Here is a 20,222-nt window from a genome sequence, read left to right as displayed (position 1 = left end):
TCGGGGGATAACTAAAGTTTCTGTAGAATATGAAATCTAGGGTATTTGGGGACATTTTCAGAAGGTGTGCATCTCAATTTGATCACTAAAACACCTTCATATAGTTCTGAAAGTTTATGTGCTGTACAGGTTCTGAAAGTCCCTTGAACAACAAGGACATCAAACCAGTCAATCTTAAGGGAGGCCAATCCTGAATATTCACTGGAAGGACTAATGCTGAAGCTGAAGTTCTGGTATTTTGGTGACTCACTGGAAAATTCCCTGATGCTGGGAAAGATTGAGGGCAGAAGGAGAAGAGGATGTTAGAGGATGAATGGCTGGACAGCATCACTGATGCAATGAACATGAACTTGGGCAAACTCCAGGAGATGGTGAGGGACAGGAAGGCCTGGTGTGCTGCCATCTATGGCGTCACAAAGAGTGGGTGACAGAACAACAGGTTCTTTTGTTTCTGATTTGCCTAATGATGTAATTGGTGTTATTTTAATCTTTCATCTTAGGTTGATCTAATCTTTTAATGTTTGTTTTGGGAAATATATGGAAGAAATTTAAGACACTGACATTTACTGATTTGACTAGGTTAGGCCCATAATAGATTTATGAGAGTAGTTCCTTATGATGTCTACTATGAAGTTTTCCCATCTGTGTAACTTGAAACTCATTAAAGAAGGCCATAGTGGTCAAGAACCTGCCTGCCAAAACAGGAGACATGAGACAAGGGTTCAATCCCTGGGTTGGGAAGATCCCCTGGAGGAGGAAATTGCAACCCACTCCAGTATTCTTGCCTGGAGAATCCCATGGACAGAGGATTCTGTCAGGCTACAGTCCATGGGGTCGAAAAGAGCTGGATATGACTGAAGTAACTGAGCACACAGCACAAAGAAAGATTTAATGAACATTTTACCTTTTATATAGAATTACTCTGTAATATGGCCTGGAAATATATGAATCATGTGGACAGTAACTTTTATAAATCAGAGAACAAAGAAATCTGTAGCTGACTCTGCTGGCAAATATTCTATTTTATATTTTACCCAATAGGGGAAAGAATGCACTCTACAAAGAGGAATTTCATGGAAATATCGATTAGTATGTTTCTTTCATGCTTTTTCACGGAGAAGGCAATGGCACCCCACTCCAGTATTCTTGCCTGGAAAATCCCATGGACAGGGGAGCCTGGTGGACTGCAGTCCATGGGGTCGCTGGGAGTCGGATACAGCTGAGCGACTTCACTTTCACTTTTCACTTGCTTGCATTGGAGAAGGAAATGGCAACCCACTCCAGTGTTCTTGCCTGGAGAATCCCAGGGACAGGGGAGCCTGGTGGGCTGCAGTCTATGGGGTCGCACAGAGTCGGACACGACTGAAGCGACTTAGCAGCAGCCGCAGTTCATGCTTTTTCAAGGAAACTGTCTGAATTCTAAAATAATTCTCAATGGTTAATAAGACATTCATAAGTACTTTACATATTGAAAAAAAAAAGAAATTCATGTTTACTAGAAGTTAGTGGCCACATTGCATATAGCTCAGTACTGCACTGAGCTGCTCAAGACTTCTTTCTGTGTATTTCTCTGAAAAGCTACTATTCTGATTTTACTTTACTGATTCCATTAAGAAAGAGATGTTTGTGTTTCTGTTGTACTGAAGTGAAAGGGAGTTTATAGCTGAAAAGATGAGCTGAGCCTAACCTTACCTCTAGTCTCTACTTGTCTCTAGACTTGAATTCAGACACCTTGAATTTTGAGGGGATAGGCTGATCATCATGCTGGGTGAAATATTTAAATTAGTTATCAATTAAAAATATTTTAAAAATAAATTTTATTTATTTACAATAAATAATACATGAATTCATTCTCAGTATAAAAATGTTTTTCAAAACTATTGATAAAGTAAAAATCTTTCCTTATTTACCCAGAAGTAATTGTTGTAATCTATTTCATTTATCATCCTAATCAGCCTTTTGTGTGTGAGCATTCATGTATAGGAAAATTTATAAATATAGTTTTGTTTTGTGTACTTACTTAAATATAGAGTATATATCAGTATTTTGTTTTGCAATATTTCAGCTTCAGTTTACCACTTAATGATGTGTCTTGGAGATAATCCTATGTCAGTTTACATAGAATTGCCTCATTAAACTGCTGCTTAGTATTTCATTCTATGGACATATTATAATTAATTCCAACATTCCTTTACCAGGGGCCATTCACATTGCTGTGTTATTTTTGCTACCACAGATGATTTTCATGAATCTTCTAGAATATACCTGTTTTAATATTATTTAGGTATAGATAATAAGGCCAGCAGAGAAGGCAATGGCACCCCACTCCAGTACTCTTGCCTGGAAAATCCCATGGATGGAGGAGCCTGGTAGGCTGCAGTCCATGGGGTCGCTAAGAGTCAGACACGACTGAGCGACTTCCCTTTCACTTTTCACTTTCATGCATTGGAGAAGGAAATGGCAACCCACTCCAGTGTTCTTGCCTGGAGAATCCCAGGGACGGGGGAGCCTGGTGGGCTACTGTCTATGTGGTCGCACAGAATCGGACATGGCTGAAGCGACACAGCAGCAGCAATAAGGCCAAAGGGCTCTCCAGGTGGCTCAGTGGTAAAGAATCCTCATGCCAAACAGGAGATGCACAGAAGACATGGGTTCGATCCCTGGGTTGGGAAGATTCACTGGAGAAGGAAATGGCAACCCACTCCAGCATTCTTGCCTGGGAAATCCCATGGACAGAGGAGCCTAGAGGGCTACAGTCCATGGGATTGCAAAGGGTAGGACACGACTGAGTGACTAAACAATGCCAACAACAGTAAGCCCAAAAGATCAGGGAGATGAGTACCATTATACACACAGATTGCAAGAGAAAGGGGTTGCCTTGCCATGCATGGCCACATGGGAAAGCCCTGGGTGGGTCAGGAGGCAGAGGGAAACAAGGACCCTTGGGCAAGAAGCTTTATTATTTTCAGCAGCCAGGAACAAGAAGGAGTTGCAGGGTAAGTGGTTTAGGATAGGCTAGTTGAGTAATTTCAGCAGACTCTGGGGCATAGGGCACCCCGAGTTGTTTGGTACTTGCCTTGGGGTGATTAAAACAGTGGAAAGTGACCCTGAGTGTAAGGCTTGATAAAGGAGGTGGTTGGGGGTACAGGCTCCAGATGGGTTTGCATTTAAAAACCATGCTCAACAGACAAGCTGTTTACTTTCTCTGGGAATTTGCTTGCCTTGGAGGAGCAGGAAAGGAGTTAGTCCTTCTAATGTCAGCAGGTGCCCAGATGCCAGAATATCAGAACATAGAAAATGAAACATCTTTTATTTAAATATCCTCCATTTTAGCACCCTGTGCAAGCTTTCAGGGCTTCCCTGGTAGCTCAGCTGGTAAAGAATCCACCTGCAATGCAGGAGACCCTGGTTCGATCCCTGGATCGGGAAAATCCCCTGGAGAAGGAAACGGTTACCCACTCCAGTATTCTTGCCTGGAGAGTCCCATGGACAGAGGAGGCTGGTGGGCTAGAGTCCATGGGCTTACAAAAAGTAGCAGATATGACTTGCACAAGTGAAAACAGATCAAAGATTAATGTGTATGTTAATCACGTTAAACAAATTCTAGTAATGATTTTGAAATTTCATATATAAGATTGTTATCAAAGCAGTTGAGTAATCTCCATATTTGAAAACTTCCCTGGTGGCTCAGATGGTAAAGCGTCTGTCTACAATGTGGGAGACCCGGGTTTGAGCCCTGGGTTGGGAAGATCCCCTGGAGAAGGAAATGGCAATCCACTCCAGTACTACTGCCTGGAAAATCCCATGGACAGAGGAGCCTGGTAGGCTACAGTCTGTGGGGTCGCAAAGAGTTGGACACGACTGAGCAACTACACTTTTATATTTGAAAATAGGACTGAATCTAAAGAGTGAATAAAACGGAACCCTGCTCCCAAAGCGAGGGGATGAAATGTGAGCTCACAAATTGCTGAAGATCAGTGAGTGTGCTGTTTGCTCTTCGATTCCTAATGGTCTTATCAATAAAATGGGAAAGAGGGTCATAAAGAAAGCAAATCTGTATAGACAATGAAGCAGATTTATTTTGGACAACTAGCAAAAATGGATATTTCTAGACACATGATGTTCAAAGCGTGGATGGTTGGAGATATTAAATCACTGACCAAATCCCTGGGAAGGACTTTAGCATATATGTGTGTGTGCATAGTCTTTCAGTTGTGTCTGACTCTTTGTGACCTCATGGTCTGTAGCCTGACAGTCTCCTCTGTCCATCAGGTTTTTCAGGCAAGAATACTGGAGTGAGTTGTCATTTCCTTCTCCAGAAGATCTTCTCCACCCAGGGATTGAACCTGCACTCCCTGCATTGGCAGGCAGGTTCTTTAACACTGCACCACCTGAGAAGCCCTTTAAGCAGCAAACGCTGAGCAATAGCCCACATTCCTGTGTGACCTGCTTAGAGACTGGTATGCCCCCAGTGTCTTCAGCCCTGAATTTACAGCTTCTGTGCTTTGGGATCGTTCTGCTCTTCAATACTTGGTGCTACTAGAAAGACATGCATTGGCAAAGAGCATTCTGCTTCTCCAGGCCTGCTTCTCCAGGCAGATGTATTTTTTCTCATTGAGCAAAGCTCTGGATAAATGAAATATTACCAAACTTTTGAGATTGTATGAATGTGAGAGTTGGGCCATAAAGAAAGCTGAGCACCGAAGAATTGATGCTTTTGAACTGTGGTGTTGGAGAAGACTTTTGAGAGTCCCTTGGACTGCAAGGAGATCCAACCAGTCAATCCTAAAGGAAATCAGTCCTGAATATTCATTGGAAAGACTGATGCTGAAGCTGGAACTCCAATAGTTTGGCTCCCTGAAGCGAAGAACTGACTCATTTGAAAAGACCATGATGCTGGGAAAGATTGAAGGCAGGAGGAGAAGGGGATGACAGAGGGTGAGATGGTTGGATGGCATCATCAACTCAATGGATATGAGTTTGAGTAAGTTCTTGGAGCTGGTGATGGACAGGGAAGCCTGGTGTGCTGCAGTCCATGGAGTCGTAGAGGCAGGCATGACTGAGTGACTGAACTGAACTGATTTTGAGGTTATATTAGTGAATCCACAGTCTGATATAATTTGCAAGCTGATCAATCATTCTTAAGTGCAATGCAGTATATAATACCATCTCATATGGGTGTCTTGATTTACTATTTCAATGAAGAACAGGGTGGAGATTCCTTTAAAAACTGGAAATAGAACTGCTACATGACCCAGCAATCCCACTGCTGGGCATACACACTGAGGAAACCAGAACTGAAAGAAATATGTGTACCCCAATGTTCATCGCAGCACTGTTTACAATAGCCAGGACATGGAAGCAACCTAGATGTCCATCAGCAGATGAATGGATAAGAAAGCTGTGGTACATAAACACAATGGAATATTACTCAGCCATTACAAAGAATACATTTGAATCAGTTCTAATGAGGTGGATGAAACTGGAGCCTATTATACAGAGTGAAGTAAGCCAGAAAGAAAAACACCAATACAGTATCAGTTCAGTTCAGTTCAGTCACTCAGTCGTGTCCAACTCTTTGTGTCCCCATGAGTTGCAGCACGCCAGGCTTCCCTGTCGATCACCAACTCCCAGAGTTCACTCAAACTCATGTCCATCGAGTCAGCGATGCCATCAGCCATCTCATCTTCTGTCATCCCCTTCTCCTCCTGCCTCCAATCCCTCCCAGCATCAGAGTCTTTTCCAATGAGTTAACTCTTCGCATGAGGTGGCCAAAGTATTGGAGTTTCAGCTTTAGCCTCAGTCCTTCCAAAGAACACCCAGGACTAATCTCCTTTAGGATGGACTGGTTGGATCTCCTTGCAGTCCAAGGGACGCTCAAGTGTCTTCTCCAACACCACAGTTCAAAAGCATCAATTCTTCGGCACTCAGCTTTCTTCACAGTCCAACTCTCACATCCATACATGACCACTGGAAAGCCCATAGCCTTGACTAGACGGACCTTTGTTGGCAAAGTAATGTCTCTGCTTTTTAATGTTATCTAGGTTGGTCATAACTTTCCTTCCAAGAAGTGTCTTTTAATTTCATGGCTGCAATCACCATCTGCAGTGATTTTGGAGCCCCCCAAAATAAAATCTGACACTGTATCCACTGTTTCCCCATCTATTTCCCATGAAGTCATGGGACCAGATGCCATGACCTTCATTTTCTGAATGTTGAGCTTTAAGCCAAATTTTTCACTTTCCACTTTCACTTACTTCAAGGGGCTTTTTAGTTCCTCTTCACTTTCTGCCATAAGGGTGGTGTCATCTGCATATCTGAGGTTATTGATATTTCTCCCAGCAATCTTAATTCCAGCTTGTGCTTCTTCCAGCCCAGTGTTTCTCATGATGTACTCTGCATAGAAGTTAAATAAGCAGGGTGACAATATACAGCCTTGAAGTACTCCTTTTCCTATTTGGAACCAGTCTGTTGTTCCATGTCCAGTTCTAACTGTTGCCTCCTGACTTGCATATAGGTTTCTCAAGAGGCAGGTCAGGTGGTCTGGTAATCCCATCTTTTTCAGAGTTTTCCACAGTTTATTGTGATCCACACAGTCAAAGGCTTTGGCATAGTCAATAAAGCAGAAATAGGTGTTTTTCTGGAAGTCTCTTGCTTTTTTGATGATCCAGCGGATGTTGGCAATTTGACCTCTGGTTCCTCTGCCTTTTCTAAAACCAGCTTGAACATCTGGAAGTTCACGGTCCACGTATTGCTGAAGCCTGGCTTGGACAATTTTGAGCATTACTTTACTAGCGTGTGAGATGAGTGGATGCATATATATGGAATTTAGAAAAATGGTAATGATGACCCTATATGTGAGACAGCAAAAGAGACACAGATGTAAAGAACAGTCTTTCGGACTCTGTGGGAGAAGGCGAGGGTGGGATGATTTGAGGGAATAACATTGAAACATGTATGTTATCATATCTGAAACAGATCGCCAGTCCAGGTTTGATGCATGAGACAGGATGCTCAGGGCTGGTGCACTGGGCTGACCCTGAGGGATGGGATGGGGAGGGAGAGGTTGGGGGGGATCAGGATAGGGAACACATGTACACCATGGCTGATTCATGTCAATGTATGGCAAAAATCACCACAGTACTGTAAAGTAATTAGCCTCCAATTAAAATAAATATTTTTTTTTAAAAAGGGGGGAATGGCAGTGCTGTGCTCACACTATTTACACACTTTTCATTTCTCTTTCTTTCTCTCTTTCTCCCCTTCTTTGTTTAACAATGATCAGAGCTGCCCAACCTGGAAAGTTGTGCTCACTATGAAATTTCTGATCAGAAAAGTGTATACAGATAGGTGAGCATTTAAGTGGAAAAATATTTGCTAATTATATATTTTCTTTTTCTTTTTAAATTTTAATTTCAGATGAGTTTGTGATTCAACATAAACCTTCCCTTCAGGATCCAAATATATTTTGGTCTTTATCTGTTGCTAGCACCCACTGTCTCTGACTCCCAGATCACTGCATCTACTTCTTAGCTATACAACTATGAGATGATTGTGTTTGTCTTATAATGATGGTTGACCTGACCTTACTAGCATCAGCAAATTGATATATCATTAAAAAAACTTTTATCAAGGTCATAAAACAGAAAGAAGTTTGTGAGAACTCACAAGTGGAAAGCAAACACAAGAGACTGTTCCCTTACTTGTATGTTCAGTGTTCCAAGAACAATGACTAAATATTTTAGTTCTGGAAGTTCTAGAGGGAGGGGATATATGTATATGCATAGCTGATTCTGTATCTATTCCACCTGAGGCAAAAAGCCGACTCATTGGAAAAGACCCTGATGCTGTGAAAGATTGAAGGCAAAAGGAAAAAGGGAGGTAGAGAATGAGATGGTTAGATAGCATCACCAACTCAGTGGCTATGAATTTAAACAAATTCCAGGAGATTGTGCAGGGCAGAGGAGCCTGGTGTGCTACAGTCTATGGGTCTGCAAAGAGTCAGACACAACTTGGCAACTGAGCAACAACAAACAGCTGATTCACTTCGCTGTACGGCAGAAACTAAAACAACATTTTAAAGCAATTATACTCCAATAAAAAAATAAATATTAGTTCCTCTGAGAAATTTATAAGCAAGTAAGGACTATGACACAAATAAAAACATGAAGCAAATTAAAATAAGGGTTGGGCAAAGTCTTACATGCAATCTAGTGTAGTAATTAAAAACACGGATTCTGTCTGGGTCAAAGAGTCCTCAAGTGTTAGATCTGAGCTCCAAACTTTATGGACAAATATAACCTACACTTCAATTTATTTACTTATAATATTGGAATGGTAATAGCAGTTACTTCTCAAGGTTATCAAGACTATATTATAAAATAAAATGACTAAAAGCACTTAGATAATGCTTTGGGCACAGAACCCAAGTTCACTCAGAAATAAGATTTGATATTGATGATTGGTTTCAATGATGGGCATGCGACACTGAAACCAAGGTCATGACTATCATTTCTATAGAGCCCGTGGTGAAAGTAAATTATATCTGGAAGAAATATCTGAAATTAAGAAATAAAATGAAGGTCAGTTATCAAGTAGATAGAGGGAAACATCATAGTCAGTCTGATAAAGCCAAGCGGAGTGAAGTGTTGAAATTAAGCTAATTGCTGGATGACAGAAAGGAAGGTGTGAAATGTTGACTGGACCTAGACTTGAGGTCATGGTTAAAAGCCAAGATCAGCAATTGACAGAAGTAAACAAGGAAGTAGGAAGTAGGAAGTTGAGGCATGAGGCAAATTGTGGGCCAGCCTCACTCTTGCTGTCAGACTACAGCTGGCTGGCAAGGGTCTTCATTTTCATTAGTATTTTAACATATAACCCCCCCCATCATTATAAAAGGTTAAACAATGCAAAAGGATAAAAAGAAAAAAGGTGGCTTTACACATCTCCATGACAATTTCGTTTCAGAAAAAAATCACTGAAAAATTTTGATTATAGTTTCAGATATTTTCTGAAATGGCTCTCTAGATAGACAGATTATATATAAAGAGCTAAGTAGTATATAACATGACATAAATATATTATATAATAAATTATATATAAAATGTATATATAAATATATAATATTTTATAGATATATATTATAAAATAGCTATATTTACAGACAGATTTCTTTCATGTAGAAAATGTGATTATACTAACCTTTATTTTTCATTTAACAATATTGTTTGAATATCTTTTCACATGCATTTCATATACATACCATATATATGTGTATATATGTTTTAAATGACTGAATTATATTGGTTGTTCAAAATTATTTAACCAGTTAGATCAATATTTATATTGTTTCCAGTATTTTGCTGTTATAAACAGTGCTCCAATAATTTCTATTTATTTGCTTATTTACCTACTCATGCAGTAACACATATAGGTTAAATTCTGAGTGTAAGATTTCTGAATGAAACATTAGGTGCCCTTTGATAGGTCAAACAACTTAGCATCTAAAAATTGTATAGCTTTGAATTCCACAACGGTATAAGAGAGTAGCCATTTCCTATATCCTTATTGACATAGTATACATAAACAAATGATAACATCTAGATTAATAACTTTAAATATTTTTTGTTACAGTATAATATGTCTAAGGAAAATATGCCAATTGCAAGTATGTATATTGACAAGCATTTGCAAAGAGAACACACGCTTGTAACTAAAATCGACTCAATAAATAGCACATATATAGAAGCAACGTAAGTTGAGAAAAAAAAAATTAAACAAATACATGAAATTCCAATACATTATCTGAGTTGAGAAAAAAAAATTAAACAAATACATGAAATTCCAATACATTATCTGAGTTTAAACCTGTTTCCACATAGTGAGATGAAGTTGCTGCTCAGGGGTAAGGTAATTCTAAAATGGTCATTTTAGGTTTCTTTGAAACACATGTTGGTTTTAATAAGGATGTATCAAAGTGTACTTTATGGTAAAATTCTTTGGCCCTCAAACTCTACACTTTGTGATAGTTTGATATTAGGTGAAGAATAACAGTAAACCTCTGAGGAAAGATGATTTTTTTTTTAAAGTATGTATTGCAATTTAGTTTATGCCTAGTCTGTAAATATATTATGTCATAAATTATTCACTACAACAATTTGAAGTATATATTATCACTCACATTTTACATGTGAAGAGTAACTTTACAATTTACACACTTTGCAGCGTTTGTATAATTAGCAAGTGACGAAGCTGAATTGCAGACTCAACCCTGTCAGAGTGCAAAGCCAGTGATCTTTCTCCTTCACTCTGTGACCTCTCTTTTAGCTTTTACTTCTTCTGAAATGACTTGGAATTGTCTTAAGTATGTTGACTACTTTCGAGTTATTGTTTCCCTTCCATGTCAGTTCCTTTGCCTCATGTCTCTTCTTTTTCCCAAATAGATTTCCTTTCTGAGTTCTGTTCCTGATTCACACAGCTATCAAGTGCAGGACTGTAGTCTACTCAAGGGCCATGCTTTGTTGCTCTGAGTATTCCATGAAATGTTCTTTTATCAAAATGTGAATAACTTTCAAGTAAACATATAACTTAAAAGAGTATTAAATGTAGGAGGTATGCCCGATACCACCAAAACAATCTGCCACTGAGGCAAAGATGAGTTCACTCTTAATTTTTGTCTTAAAAACAAAGGGCAAAATAAGTTCTATCTGAGATTTCCTAAGTTCTAATTACAAGTATACTAAGTACTTTTTAAGAGTAATTGGATGTATGAAACCATCACTAGCGCAAGAACTAAAGATAATTAAGAGACATCTTGTCTTCTTTTGTCCTACAGAGTGATTGCTTATCTTCAGACCTGTTTACGTTATTAGCAATTCCTTCTTCGTAGGATACATTTTACCTTCCAAAGCACCCTTAGAGATGCTTGTCTTAATTTTTTGTTCTCTAGAATTAGGAAGAGTGAATGGCTTGATGGACAGATTAAAGCTATCAACTCACCAACGATCACAGCTAATTCAGTCTCTGGCATAAAGTAGCTGGACGTGGCCACAAGATAGGCCAAGTAGTAGGCAATGAAAAGGAGGAGGAAGGAGATGACAGCCTTCATGGCGCTCACGTGAGCTTCCGTGCTGGGATCTCTGCTCCCTGGGGCACGGAGCTGCATTCGCCTGGTGTGTCTGCACAGGGAGAGGATCAGGAGGAGAAATGAGATCAGGGACACAGAAAAGGGAAGTAGTGTCAACAGATTGAGACGTATCTTGATAGACGCATGCTGAGCTTTATGTACTCTGCATCTTCGACTTAAATTTGTTTTCAACTTCATCTTGACACAATGCCTGAAATCATCATCCAAATTGTTAATGACAGGAAGGCTAATGAACACCGAGAAGACCAAACACCCCAGCAGGATCCTAGGAATTGCGCTGTCAATTCTCCACTTCATCCAGAGGAAAAAGGGATGGAAGAAATTTGCTATCTTGAGGAAATAGAAAATGCTGAGGCAGGTGGCAAACCAGACACTTAAATGGTTGGTTAGTGTCCAGAAGTAGTCAATGATTCTCATTTGTTTACCACCAGTATAGACATCTGGGTACAGGACCAATATGTAACAATCCAATAGTATTATACATAAGAGAGAAATTCTGGAGATGGCCAGGCTTGTGAGGATTAAATCAATGGAGGCAATCTTCTTGTGCTTGATCCAGTCCACACAGTTTACCAGTCCAATGAATGCATTCCCTAAGATCCCCAGTGAAAATTCCCCAGCTGCTATGAGCATTAAGATACTCTGCCCTTCACTTGACATCTTAAAATGCAGAAATATCTGGTTCACTTCTAGTTGAACAGATGTAGTATTTACATCTACTTCTTGGATTTTGCTGTAATTTTCTTTATCCCTTTAATTGTAGTCTGTCTTGAGATGAAGACTGAAATGACAAATGAAAACTGTAGCTGTCTTCCTTAAATCCTAGCTAGTCTTGAACAAGTAATGCAGTTGTCTGTCCCTGGACCCTATCTCTATCTGTGTCCATTTACTTTCTTTGCAGATTTTACTTTTCCACATGTGCTTAATTTAGGCTGAGCTACAGCTTGCTAAGATGCAAATTAGGCTGATTCACTTTCATGGTCTGGCACTTTCTCAGGTTATGTTTTGCAAATTTAGATTCATTAAATTGTAATGCACACTAGTAATTTTAATAGGGCTGCCAGATTTACCAAATAAACTTATAGTGAAAACAGTGAAAGTATTAGTCTCTCAGTCATGTCTGATTTTTTTGCAACACTACAGACTATAGTCCTCCAGGCTCCTCTGTCCATGGGATTCTCCAGGCAAGAATATGGAAGTGGGAAGCCATTCCCTTCTTGAGGGAATCTTCCTGACTCAGGAATCAAACCCAGGTCTCCCATATTGTGGGCAAATTCTTTACCATCAGAACCACCAGGAAAAACCAAACTTACAGTACATCCAGTTAAATTGAATTTCAGATAAACAATGAAAGAGTTTTTAGTGTATGTCCCAAATTACATGTGATTAGTACTTCTGGGAAGTACTGGAATTCAAATTTAACTAGGTATCTTATATTTTATCTAAACCTCAGTGATTTTTTTTTTCAATTAGTAATGCACAAAAACTGAAATTTGAAGAAGAGTCTTCATTTTGTCAAAATATGGTTTTGATTACTACTAAACATCCAAAGTTTGAATCAACACTGACAGCTACATATTTTCAGGAAATTTAAAAGGTTAACACTAAATTAAAAGTGTCTATTCAATTATAAAAAAGTACCTCATTTATCTTGGTTGTTCAGGTGAACAATTATATAGCACAAGGTCTCTTAAAAGAAGGCACCACTAGACATGTGACATTTAAAGGTCATTTAATGTACATTTGTTATTCTGTATGTAAGAAGGTGAAGGAGCCATGGTGAAGAAAAGTATTGATTACTATTAGGGTTTTCTTTTTCATTTAAAGTGTTCTCAAGAGCAGTTATATATACAAGAGGGAAAAGAGTGAAATATTGTGTTTCATTCTACTCTTTACCCTCTGCTGTACCAAACTGCATCTGAATAATTAAGCCCTTGGGCTTCCCAGGTGACACTAGTGGTAAAGAATCCACCTGCCAATCAGGAGACTTAAGAGATATGGGTTCGGTCCCTGGGTTGGGAAGATCCCCTGGAGGAGGGCATAACCCACTCCAATATTCTTGCCTGGAGAATCTCATGTTCAGAGGAGCCTGGTGGGTTACAGTCCGTAGGGTCACAGAGAGTTGGACATGACTGAAGCGACTTAACATGAACGCACAGTTAGGTCCTTAACCCTTCTAGATTGTTAGACAGGGGACCTAAGATGAAATTAACCATATTTTTACAGCCTAACTCCTGTTTTGAAATAGCTTCTCTAACTCAGAGTTACAGAGAAACACTTTACTACATTGTGTTTCTATGGAATAATTCTGGGAATCTCAGTACCTTCCAGGGAAATGCATATCTTTTCTCATCCTTCCTCAAAGTCTAGACATTTATTCTTGCATGTGCCCCTTACTTTGGACAAACTGCTCTCTCAGTAGCAAAGTTCACAGGTGACTGCCCTCCTCTGATCTTGGAAATAATCCCTGACTCGGGCACATCATTTTCTTCTCTACAGTTCTGGTGAATAACCTATTCACAGTAAATAAAATGATACATTTACCCACATAAAGTTTAGACTAATGTAGATTTTATGTTTTACTAGTGTTGTTATAGCATGGAAGGTATGATGCAGCTAAAAGGGAAAAATAGTACAAAACTTCCTCAAAAAACTCAAAATACAACTGTTATTTGATACAGCAACCTCATTTTTGGGTGTATATACAAGAGAATGGGAAATCAGGATCTTAAAAAAATCAGAATCTTAAAGAGATACTTTGTACTCTTAGGCTTACTGCAGCATTATTCACAATAGCTAAAATGTAAAAACAACCTACCTGTTCACTGATAGATAAATGGATAGAGAAAACACAGCAGCGACCCCACAGACGGCAGCCCACCAGGCTCCCCATCCCTGGGATTCTCCAGGCAAGAACACTGGAGTGGGTTGCCATTTCCTTCTCCAATGCATGAAAGTGAAAAGTGAAAGTGAAGTCGCTCAGTCGTGTCTGACTCTCAGCGACCCCATGGACTGCAGCCTACCAGGCTTCTCTGTCCATGTGATTTTCCAGGCAAGAGTACTGGAGTGGGGTGCCATTGGCTTATCCATGGTGGGATATTATTTGGTCTTAAAGAAGAAAGAAATCTTCCAGTATGCAAAAACAGGGCAGTATGCCAAATGAAATAAGTTAGTTACAGAAAGACAAATCCTGTATGATCCCACTTAGATGAGGTATTGAAAATAATCTAAGTCCTGTAGCTAAGGGTAAAACAGTGGTTGCCAGGGAAGGAAGAAATGAATAGCTCCTATTAAAGAAGTACAGGGTTTCAGGGAATTCTCAAGTAGTCCAAGGTTAAGAATCTACCTTCCACTGCCGGGGACATGGGTTTGATCCCTGGTCAGGGAACTAAGATCCCAAGTGCTGCAACTAAGGCTGCGTGCCACAACTAGATAGCCTGCATTCTGTGTGCCATGACTAAGATCTGATGAAGCCATAAGTGAATATTTTTTTTAAAGGAGTACAGAGTTCCATTATGGAAGATAAATAAGTGTACATAAATAGAGGAAATAATAAATATGGAAGATAGAAAAATAGAGATCTGGTGTAAAACATTGAGCATCTAATCAACAATACTGTCTCATACACAAAAATTTGTAAAACAATACATTTCATGTTATATACCCTTACTCAATTAAAAAAGAAAAAGAAATTCTGCAAGAGAGCATTTTGTCACAAGTCTGCCACTTTAAGTCCCAGTGACAGTCACTGGAGATATTTGAAACACTGGAGATACAGAAAATAAAACATGAAAGACAGGACTTCGGATGGATGAAAGGAAACCTTCCCAGAAGCACAAATGTTATAAAACATTTATTTCGTCAAAGCTTATAAAAGAATATATAGTTAATCCCAACATAGAATTTACAAATTCTTCGTAGACTGTATTAGTATATTCCATCAAAAAAATCAATTCTTCTGTCTTTATCTTTTTACAAATAAGTGTAGCTTTTATATTTACTATTGTTGTACAGCATGTAAGTTACAATGCAGTTACTACAGAAAACGGTACAAAAGTTAATAAAACATTATAATAGCTGATATACTAGAGATACAGTTGATGAGATTTATTTACTTAAGACTAAATACTGGTACTTTACAAAGTGAATTTTGCATAATCTTGTGCAGAAAAAATTGATAATCTTCAGGTAATTAACATATTAATTTTAATAAAAGGAAATGAGTAGATTGAAATAGACCTGAATTCAACACAGAGAATGGTGGGGGCCAATTGTAGAGTCAGATCAGAAGAGACATGACTTTAGACATGCCAGATCAAATGTTCCAATAACACTCTAGAAAGGAAGGATTTGATATTCACAGTAGAACCACATTTTATTAATGAGTCTTATTTTTCTCTTTTTGCTTTTTTTTTTTTTAACTTACTCTGTATGTTACAGACATAATGCTTTTTTAGTGACAGTATGTAGTTATACCACAGTGCATGATAGTTTCTTCCCAATTAATTTCTTTTCTAAAGTCCTGAATGGGAAAAAAAAAAAATACCTGCAGGTCTTACTTCTACCCAAGATCATCCTTCTACCCAAGTTACAAAGAGTACTTAGGAACGCCCCTTAAAGGGAGATGATTTAATGGGTTCTATTCCTAGCCCAGTGCTGCCTGTTAAGCAAGTTGTTTGTGACAAAGTTTAATTTCAAGGAAATGAATAGAAGATGCCTGAGTAAGGTCACCAGGAAATATTAAGTGGGAGACCACCAGAAGTACCACTCACTTGGGAGGAGAAAACCGTGTAATTGGGAAACTAAACTAGTTAAGACAGAAAAGATCTGAGTTCCTAGTTCATATGTCAAACAGGAGGGACTCAGCAGAGACACGAAGGGAGAAGAGTTAAGGGCCAGCAATGAAATTGTATGATAAAGGGGAAAAAAAAAGAGAGAGAAACCACTGTGGTTTCAGATGCACTTTCCATGGGATTTTCCAGGCAAGAATACTGAAGTGAGTTGTCATTCCTTTCTCCAAGGGATCTTCCCAATCCAAGGATGGAACTCCAGTTTCTTGCATTGCAAACAGTTTCTTTACCATCTGAGCCACCAGGGAAGCCCAGATGCACTTTAGTAGGGGCCAAAATAAAATCTTAAGGGAATTTAAGTAGGCATTACAAGCCCAATACTGGCAGTGAAGAGACAAAATCAGAAGTGTGAGCTCTGAAATTCTTCTAGGAAAGGGAGTGTGAAGACGAGAACGTCTGTGGTGTAAAGACACAAAAGATATATCCATTAGTGTGCTAATGGGTCTCACTACTCCTCAAAGCTGTGTACCCAAAATAAACAGAAAACCTGGAAAACAATGAGAATGGACCTATAAGAAAAGTGAGTTTTTTATTAGAAAATAAGGTTTGCTATTAAAGTTCTTTTATAAAACCAAGATTTTACATCATGCAGGCTGTTTTCCCACATCTCAGCGTCCTGACAGATGCCAGCCTCAGCTTGTTATTTCCAACAATAAAAAACAGTGAGTGACCTTAGGGATTAAGAATTTCTATAATCTCTCCAGACATCATAGCTAACTTGCTTTCTTTCATAAAGTCGCTAAATGTTGCCAAAAGACAGGCCAGGTAGTATACAAAAAGGAAGAAAAGAAATGAGTTCACTGTTTTCCTGGCCTCCACGTGGGCCTCTGTGATGGAGTCTCTGGAGCCTGTAACACTGGATTTCATTTGTTTACTGTATCTCCACAGGGATGTAATTAAAAAGAAAAATGAGATCAATGACACAGTAAATGGAATAATAGCAAACAGGTTAAACAATGTCAATGGGTCGAAGTATTGAATTTTACTCACATGGAACAATTCGGTGACGTTTCTTTTATGTTTTGCAATTTTAAGAAAATCATAATCAGAATTTGTTAACGTTGCTTGTATAAGGCTGATCAACATGGAAATGGCCAGGGACCCCAGTAGGCTCCAGTGAACCACCCTCTCAATTCTCCACTTCAGCCAGAGAAAAAGTCGGTGGGAGAAATTGGCTATCTCGAAGAGACAGAAGACATTGAGGCAGGTGGCAAACCACATACTTAAGTAGTTGGTGAATGTCCAGAAGATATTAAGAACTACCTTTATTTTCTCATTTTCATAAACACCTGGGTAGAGTGCCAGTATGGTGCCGTTGAGTGTCATTACACAAAGCAAATACATTCTGGAGAGAGCTAAACTGGTGAGGATGTAGTCAGCTATGGAGATCTTTTTCTTCTTAATCCAATCAACACATATTACTAGTCCAATGCATCCATTCACAAACATTCCTATGATGAATTATGCAGTCGTTATGGTCAGAAAGATGTGGTCTTCTATACTGAACATGTTGGGAGAGAACACCCTAATCTCAAATATTACTGCAAGATGACCAGCAGAGCATGACAAATACATTCTTCAAATCGAAGAATGATTTTTTTCCTTTGCCATTATTTTGACTTTGATATCCTCCAGAAGTGCCCAGCTCTCCTCTGAAACAGAATTGCCTCTACATTTATGAAGAATAAGCCAACTGATTGTTGCAAACAGCATGACCAGAGTTGTAGCCTGGGTAAACTATAATTATCACCCCTGACTGAGTGATAACTGAAATGTTTTGTTGAAATTGATCTCATGCAAATTAAGAGATTATATTTCATGAATTTGCAATAGCCTTCTTGCTATTAAGTTCTGCATATTTGGATGGATCAAGCTGAATTTCAAATAGGGAGGCACAAAAAAGCAAACATAAACACCCATTTAATAAAAGTCAAAATGTGTAAATGAAATTGCATTTTCATCACCATAGATTATAAATTTCTCACAAGTCAAGTCTCCTTGTGAAAATGGATTTTAGTTTTGGAAACAGTGCAATCGGATACAAATTAGTCATAATACAAAACTAGTTTACATGATTGATTTTATAGGAAGGGCTGATGTGTTTTAAACTCTCTTCCTCACAGCCTGTGCACTTGAAATTCTTCTTATTGAGTTTATTATTGAGTTCAAGGCCTTTACCAGTAAGAGGCAGAAAGTAGAACATGTTTGCATTTAGGCAATGATATGAAGTGTGAATGCGAGGTTTAGATTCATTTTTCCTGTGAAGATAAAGAAACACATCTGGCTCCATTATAACATTAGATTCAAAATTATTCAAGACAGAAATGAGAAGAAGTATTTAGAATAATGGTAGATATGAATGATTTCCAATGGCACATAATAAAAATGGAATGCAAACAACTGAGAGAAGGGAGAGACTCTTTTGTTGATTTCTTTCTGCTTCTTTCAGGATTCTCTGGGGAACAGAATATTTCCTTCTTTTGTGGAAACCCTTCACAATCCCCAGAACCTTCAGAAAAGCCTCCCTCAGCTTGCTGTTTCCCATTAGCAGGATGAACAAATGGCTCAATGGGAAAATGACAGCTGTTAGGCCACCAAACATCAACTCCAATTTTCCATGAGGATTCAGAAAGCGAGATGTTACGAAGAGAAAAACTACATAGTACATAATGAAAACAGCCAGAAAGATGACTATTGTCTTTATGGCCCTCATGTGGGCCTCTATGCTAGGGTCTCTAGACCCTGTGGCATGAAGTTTCATCTGCTTGGTGTGTCGAAGTAAGGAGAAAAATAAAAGGACAAATGAGACCAGGCAAAGAATAAAGGGAACCATAGCCTCCAGGTTCAGGATAATCTATTTGAAAGCAGTTGGGATTTTACTTACTTTGAATTCCTACGTAATGTTTGCTTCATTATTGATTCTGAAGTCATAAAATGAATCATTATTCAGTAAAGCACTAATAATTGAGGAGATGAGAAAGGACATCAGAAGAATCCCAAGGATACCCTGTTCATCTTCAGCTTCAGCCAGAGGAAAACTGGGTGGGATATACTGGCTATCTTGAGTAAATAGAAGATGCTGAGGCAAAAAGTAAACCAGACAGTTGAATGATTGCAAGTTGTCCAGAAAATATCCAAAATGTTCATCATCTCACCATGCCTGTATGTATCTGGAAAGAGTACCATAATAAAACCATCCATATATATAACACACCAAAAAAACAGATTCTGGAGGTGGCCAGGCTGACCAGGATGACATCAGTCAAGGAAACAGCTCTCTTTTTGAGCCAGCCACTGTAGTTTACCAGTACAATGAATCGATTTCCCCAAATTCCTATCATCCACGAGCCAGTAATCAAGAGCATATATATTGCCTCCATTGTACCTGGTATATTAGCAGAGCATTCTGATTTAGATTATCTACTGATGATGACCGACTTTCAGCTGTCCAGTAAGGAATGATATATATGTCTGCCACTTAGGGCATGCTGCAGTTATCTTTTATCTGCCTTCTATATCAGATGTGATCAGGTCGAGAAGATAGCCTGTTCTGCTCTGAGTTAGAACTGCCCAAAGACTTCACTGACCAAGACTAGTAATTCCTTTCATGTGTAGTGATGATTGAAAAGCTCTAAAATGCAAATAGGAATGGATCGATTTCTGCTATGTGCACCATCTTTCTCATTTCAAACTTTGTGTGTTTTAGATTCATCAATCTATGTTGTTGGCCAGGGACTACAAAAAGAATCAATTACTTGGAAAATATGGCTAAGCTTTAATTTAGAGATGTGGCATCATTACCATCTCTAATAACTTGAAGAGCTTCCCTAAAACTGTGGTTTATTTTCTACAAATGCAGGTTTCAGAGCTTAAAAATAATTGTGAATTTAAAGTGCAGACAACTAACAGCAATAATTTCAGACTAATTGATCGTGACATCTTCAGGAATGAGAGAGAGGTAGCCAGTGAAAATCCTACTTGATCTTTACAGCAGGAGAAATTTTGCATCTGCTGGGCCAGAAAACTGACTATAGTTGCCACAGGGGAAAGACACAAATTTTATCTGTTTTCTAGTCCTAAACCATTTTACAGATCCAGAGCCCTTTCATGGCCCTGCAGCACTGCCACACAGTTACATTACAGATCTTCTCAAGACTTTCCTTGGTGCCATTTACTAGAATGATTCCGAAAAATACTCAGAACTTTGAGGTGTTAATGGATATTAA

General features: G+C 38.7%; 3 protein-coding genes across 3 annotated transcripts; all 3 read right to left on the bottom strand.

The window, feature by feature from the left end:
• Nucleotides 1-10,867: 10,867 nt before the first annotated feature.
• TAS2R7 (taste 2 receptor member 7) lies at nt 10,868-11,806 on the bottom strand. Its single transcript, XM_086403665.1, has one exon. The coding sequence runs from the start codon at nt 11,804-11,806 to the stop codon at nt 10,868-10,870; it is 939 nt and encodes a 312-aa protein (XP_086259791.1).
• A 4,769-nt stretch (nt 11,807-16,575) lies between these two features.
• TAS2R8 (taste 2 receptor member 8) lies at nt 16,576-17,505 on the bottom strand. Its single transcript, XM_086403664.1, is given in 1 exon segment — nt 16,576-17,505. A coding segment is annotated over 1 exon segment (930 nt).
• A 717-nt stretch (nt 17,506-18,222) lies between these two features.
• Nucleotides 18,223-19,382, bottom strand: TAS2R9 (taste 2 receptor member 9). Its single transcript, XM_086403663.1, is given in 3 exon segments — nt 18,223-18,999; nt 19,002-19,200; nt 19,203-19,382. Coding segments are annotated over 3 exon segments (1,038 nt in total). The 5' UTR covers nt 19,377-19,382; the 3' UTR covers nt 18,223-18,334.
• Between the last annotated feature and the right edge of the window lie 840 nt (nt 19,383-20,222).

The sequence above is a fragment of the Bos grunniens genome, chromosome 5, assembly GCF_055505025.1.
Source record: "Bos grunniens cultivar Pamir isolate PY7600 chromosome 5, Bosgru_T2T1.0, whole genome shotgun sequence".
NCBI classification, from domain to species: Eukaryota; Metazoa; Chordata; class Mammalia; order Artiodactyla; family Bovidae; genus Bos; species Bos grunniens.
Note: the sequence above shows the minus strand (reverse complement) of the source record. Positions and strands in the feature narration are given on the sequence as shown.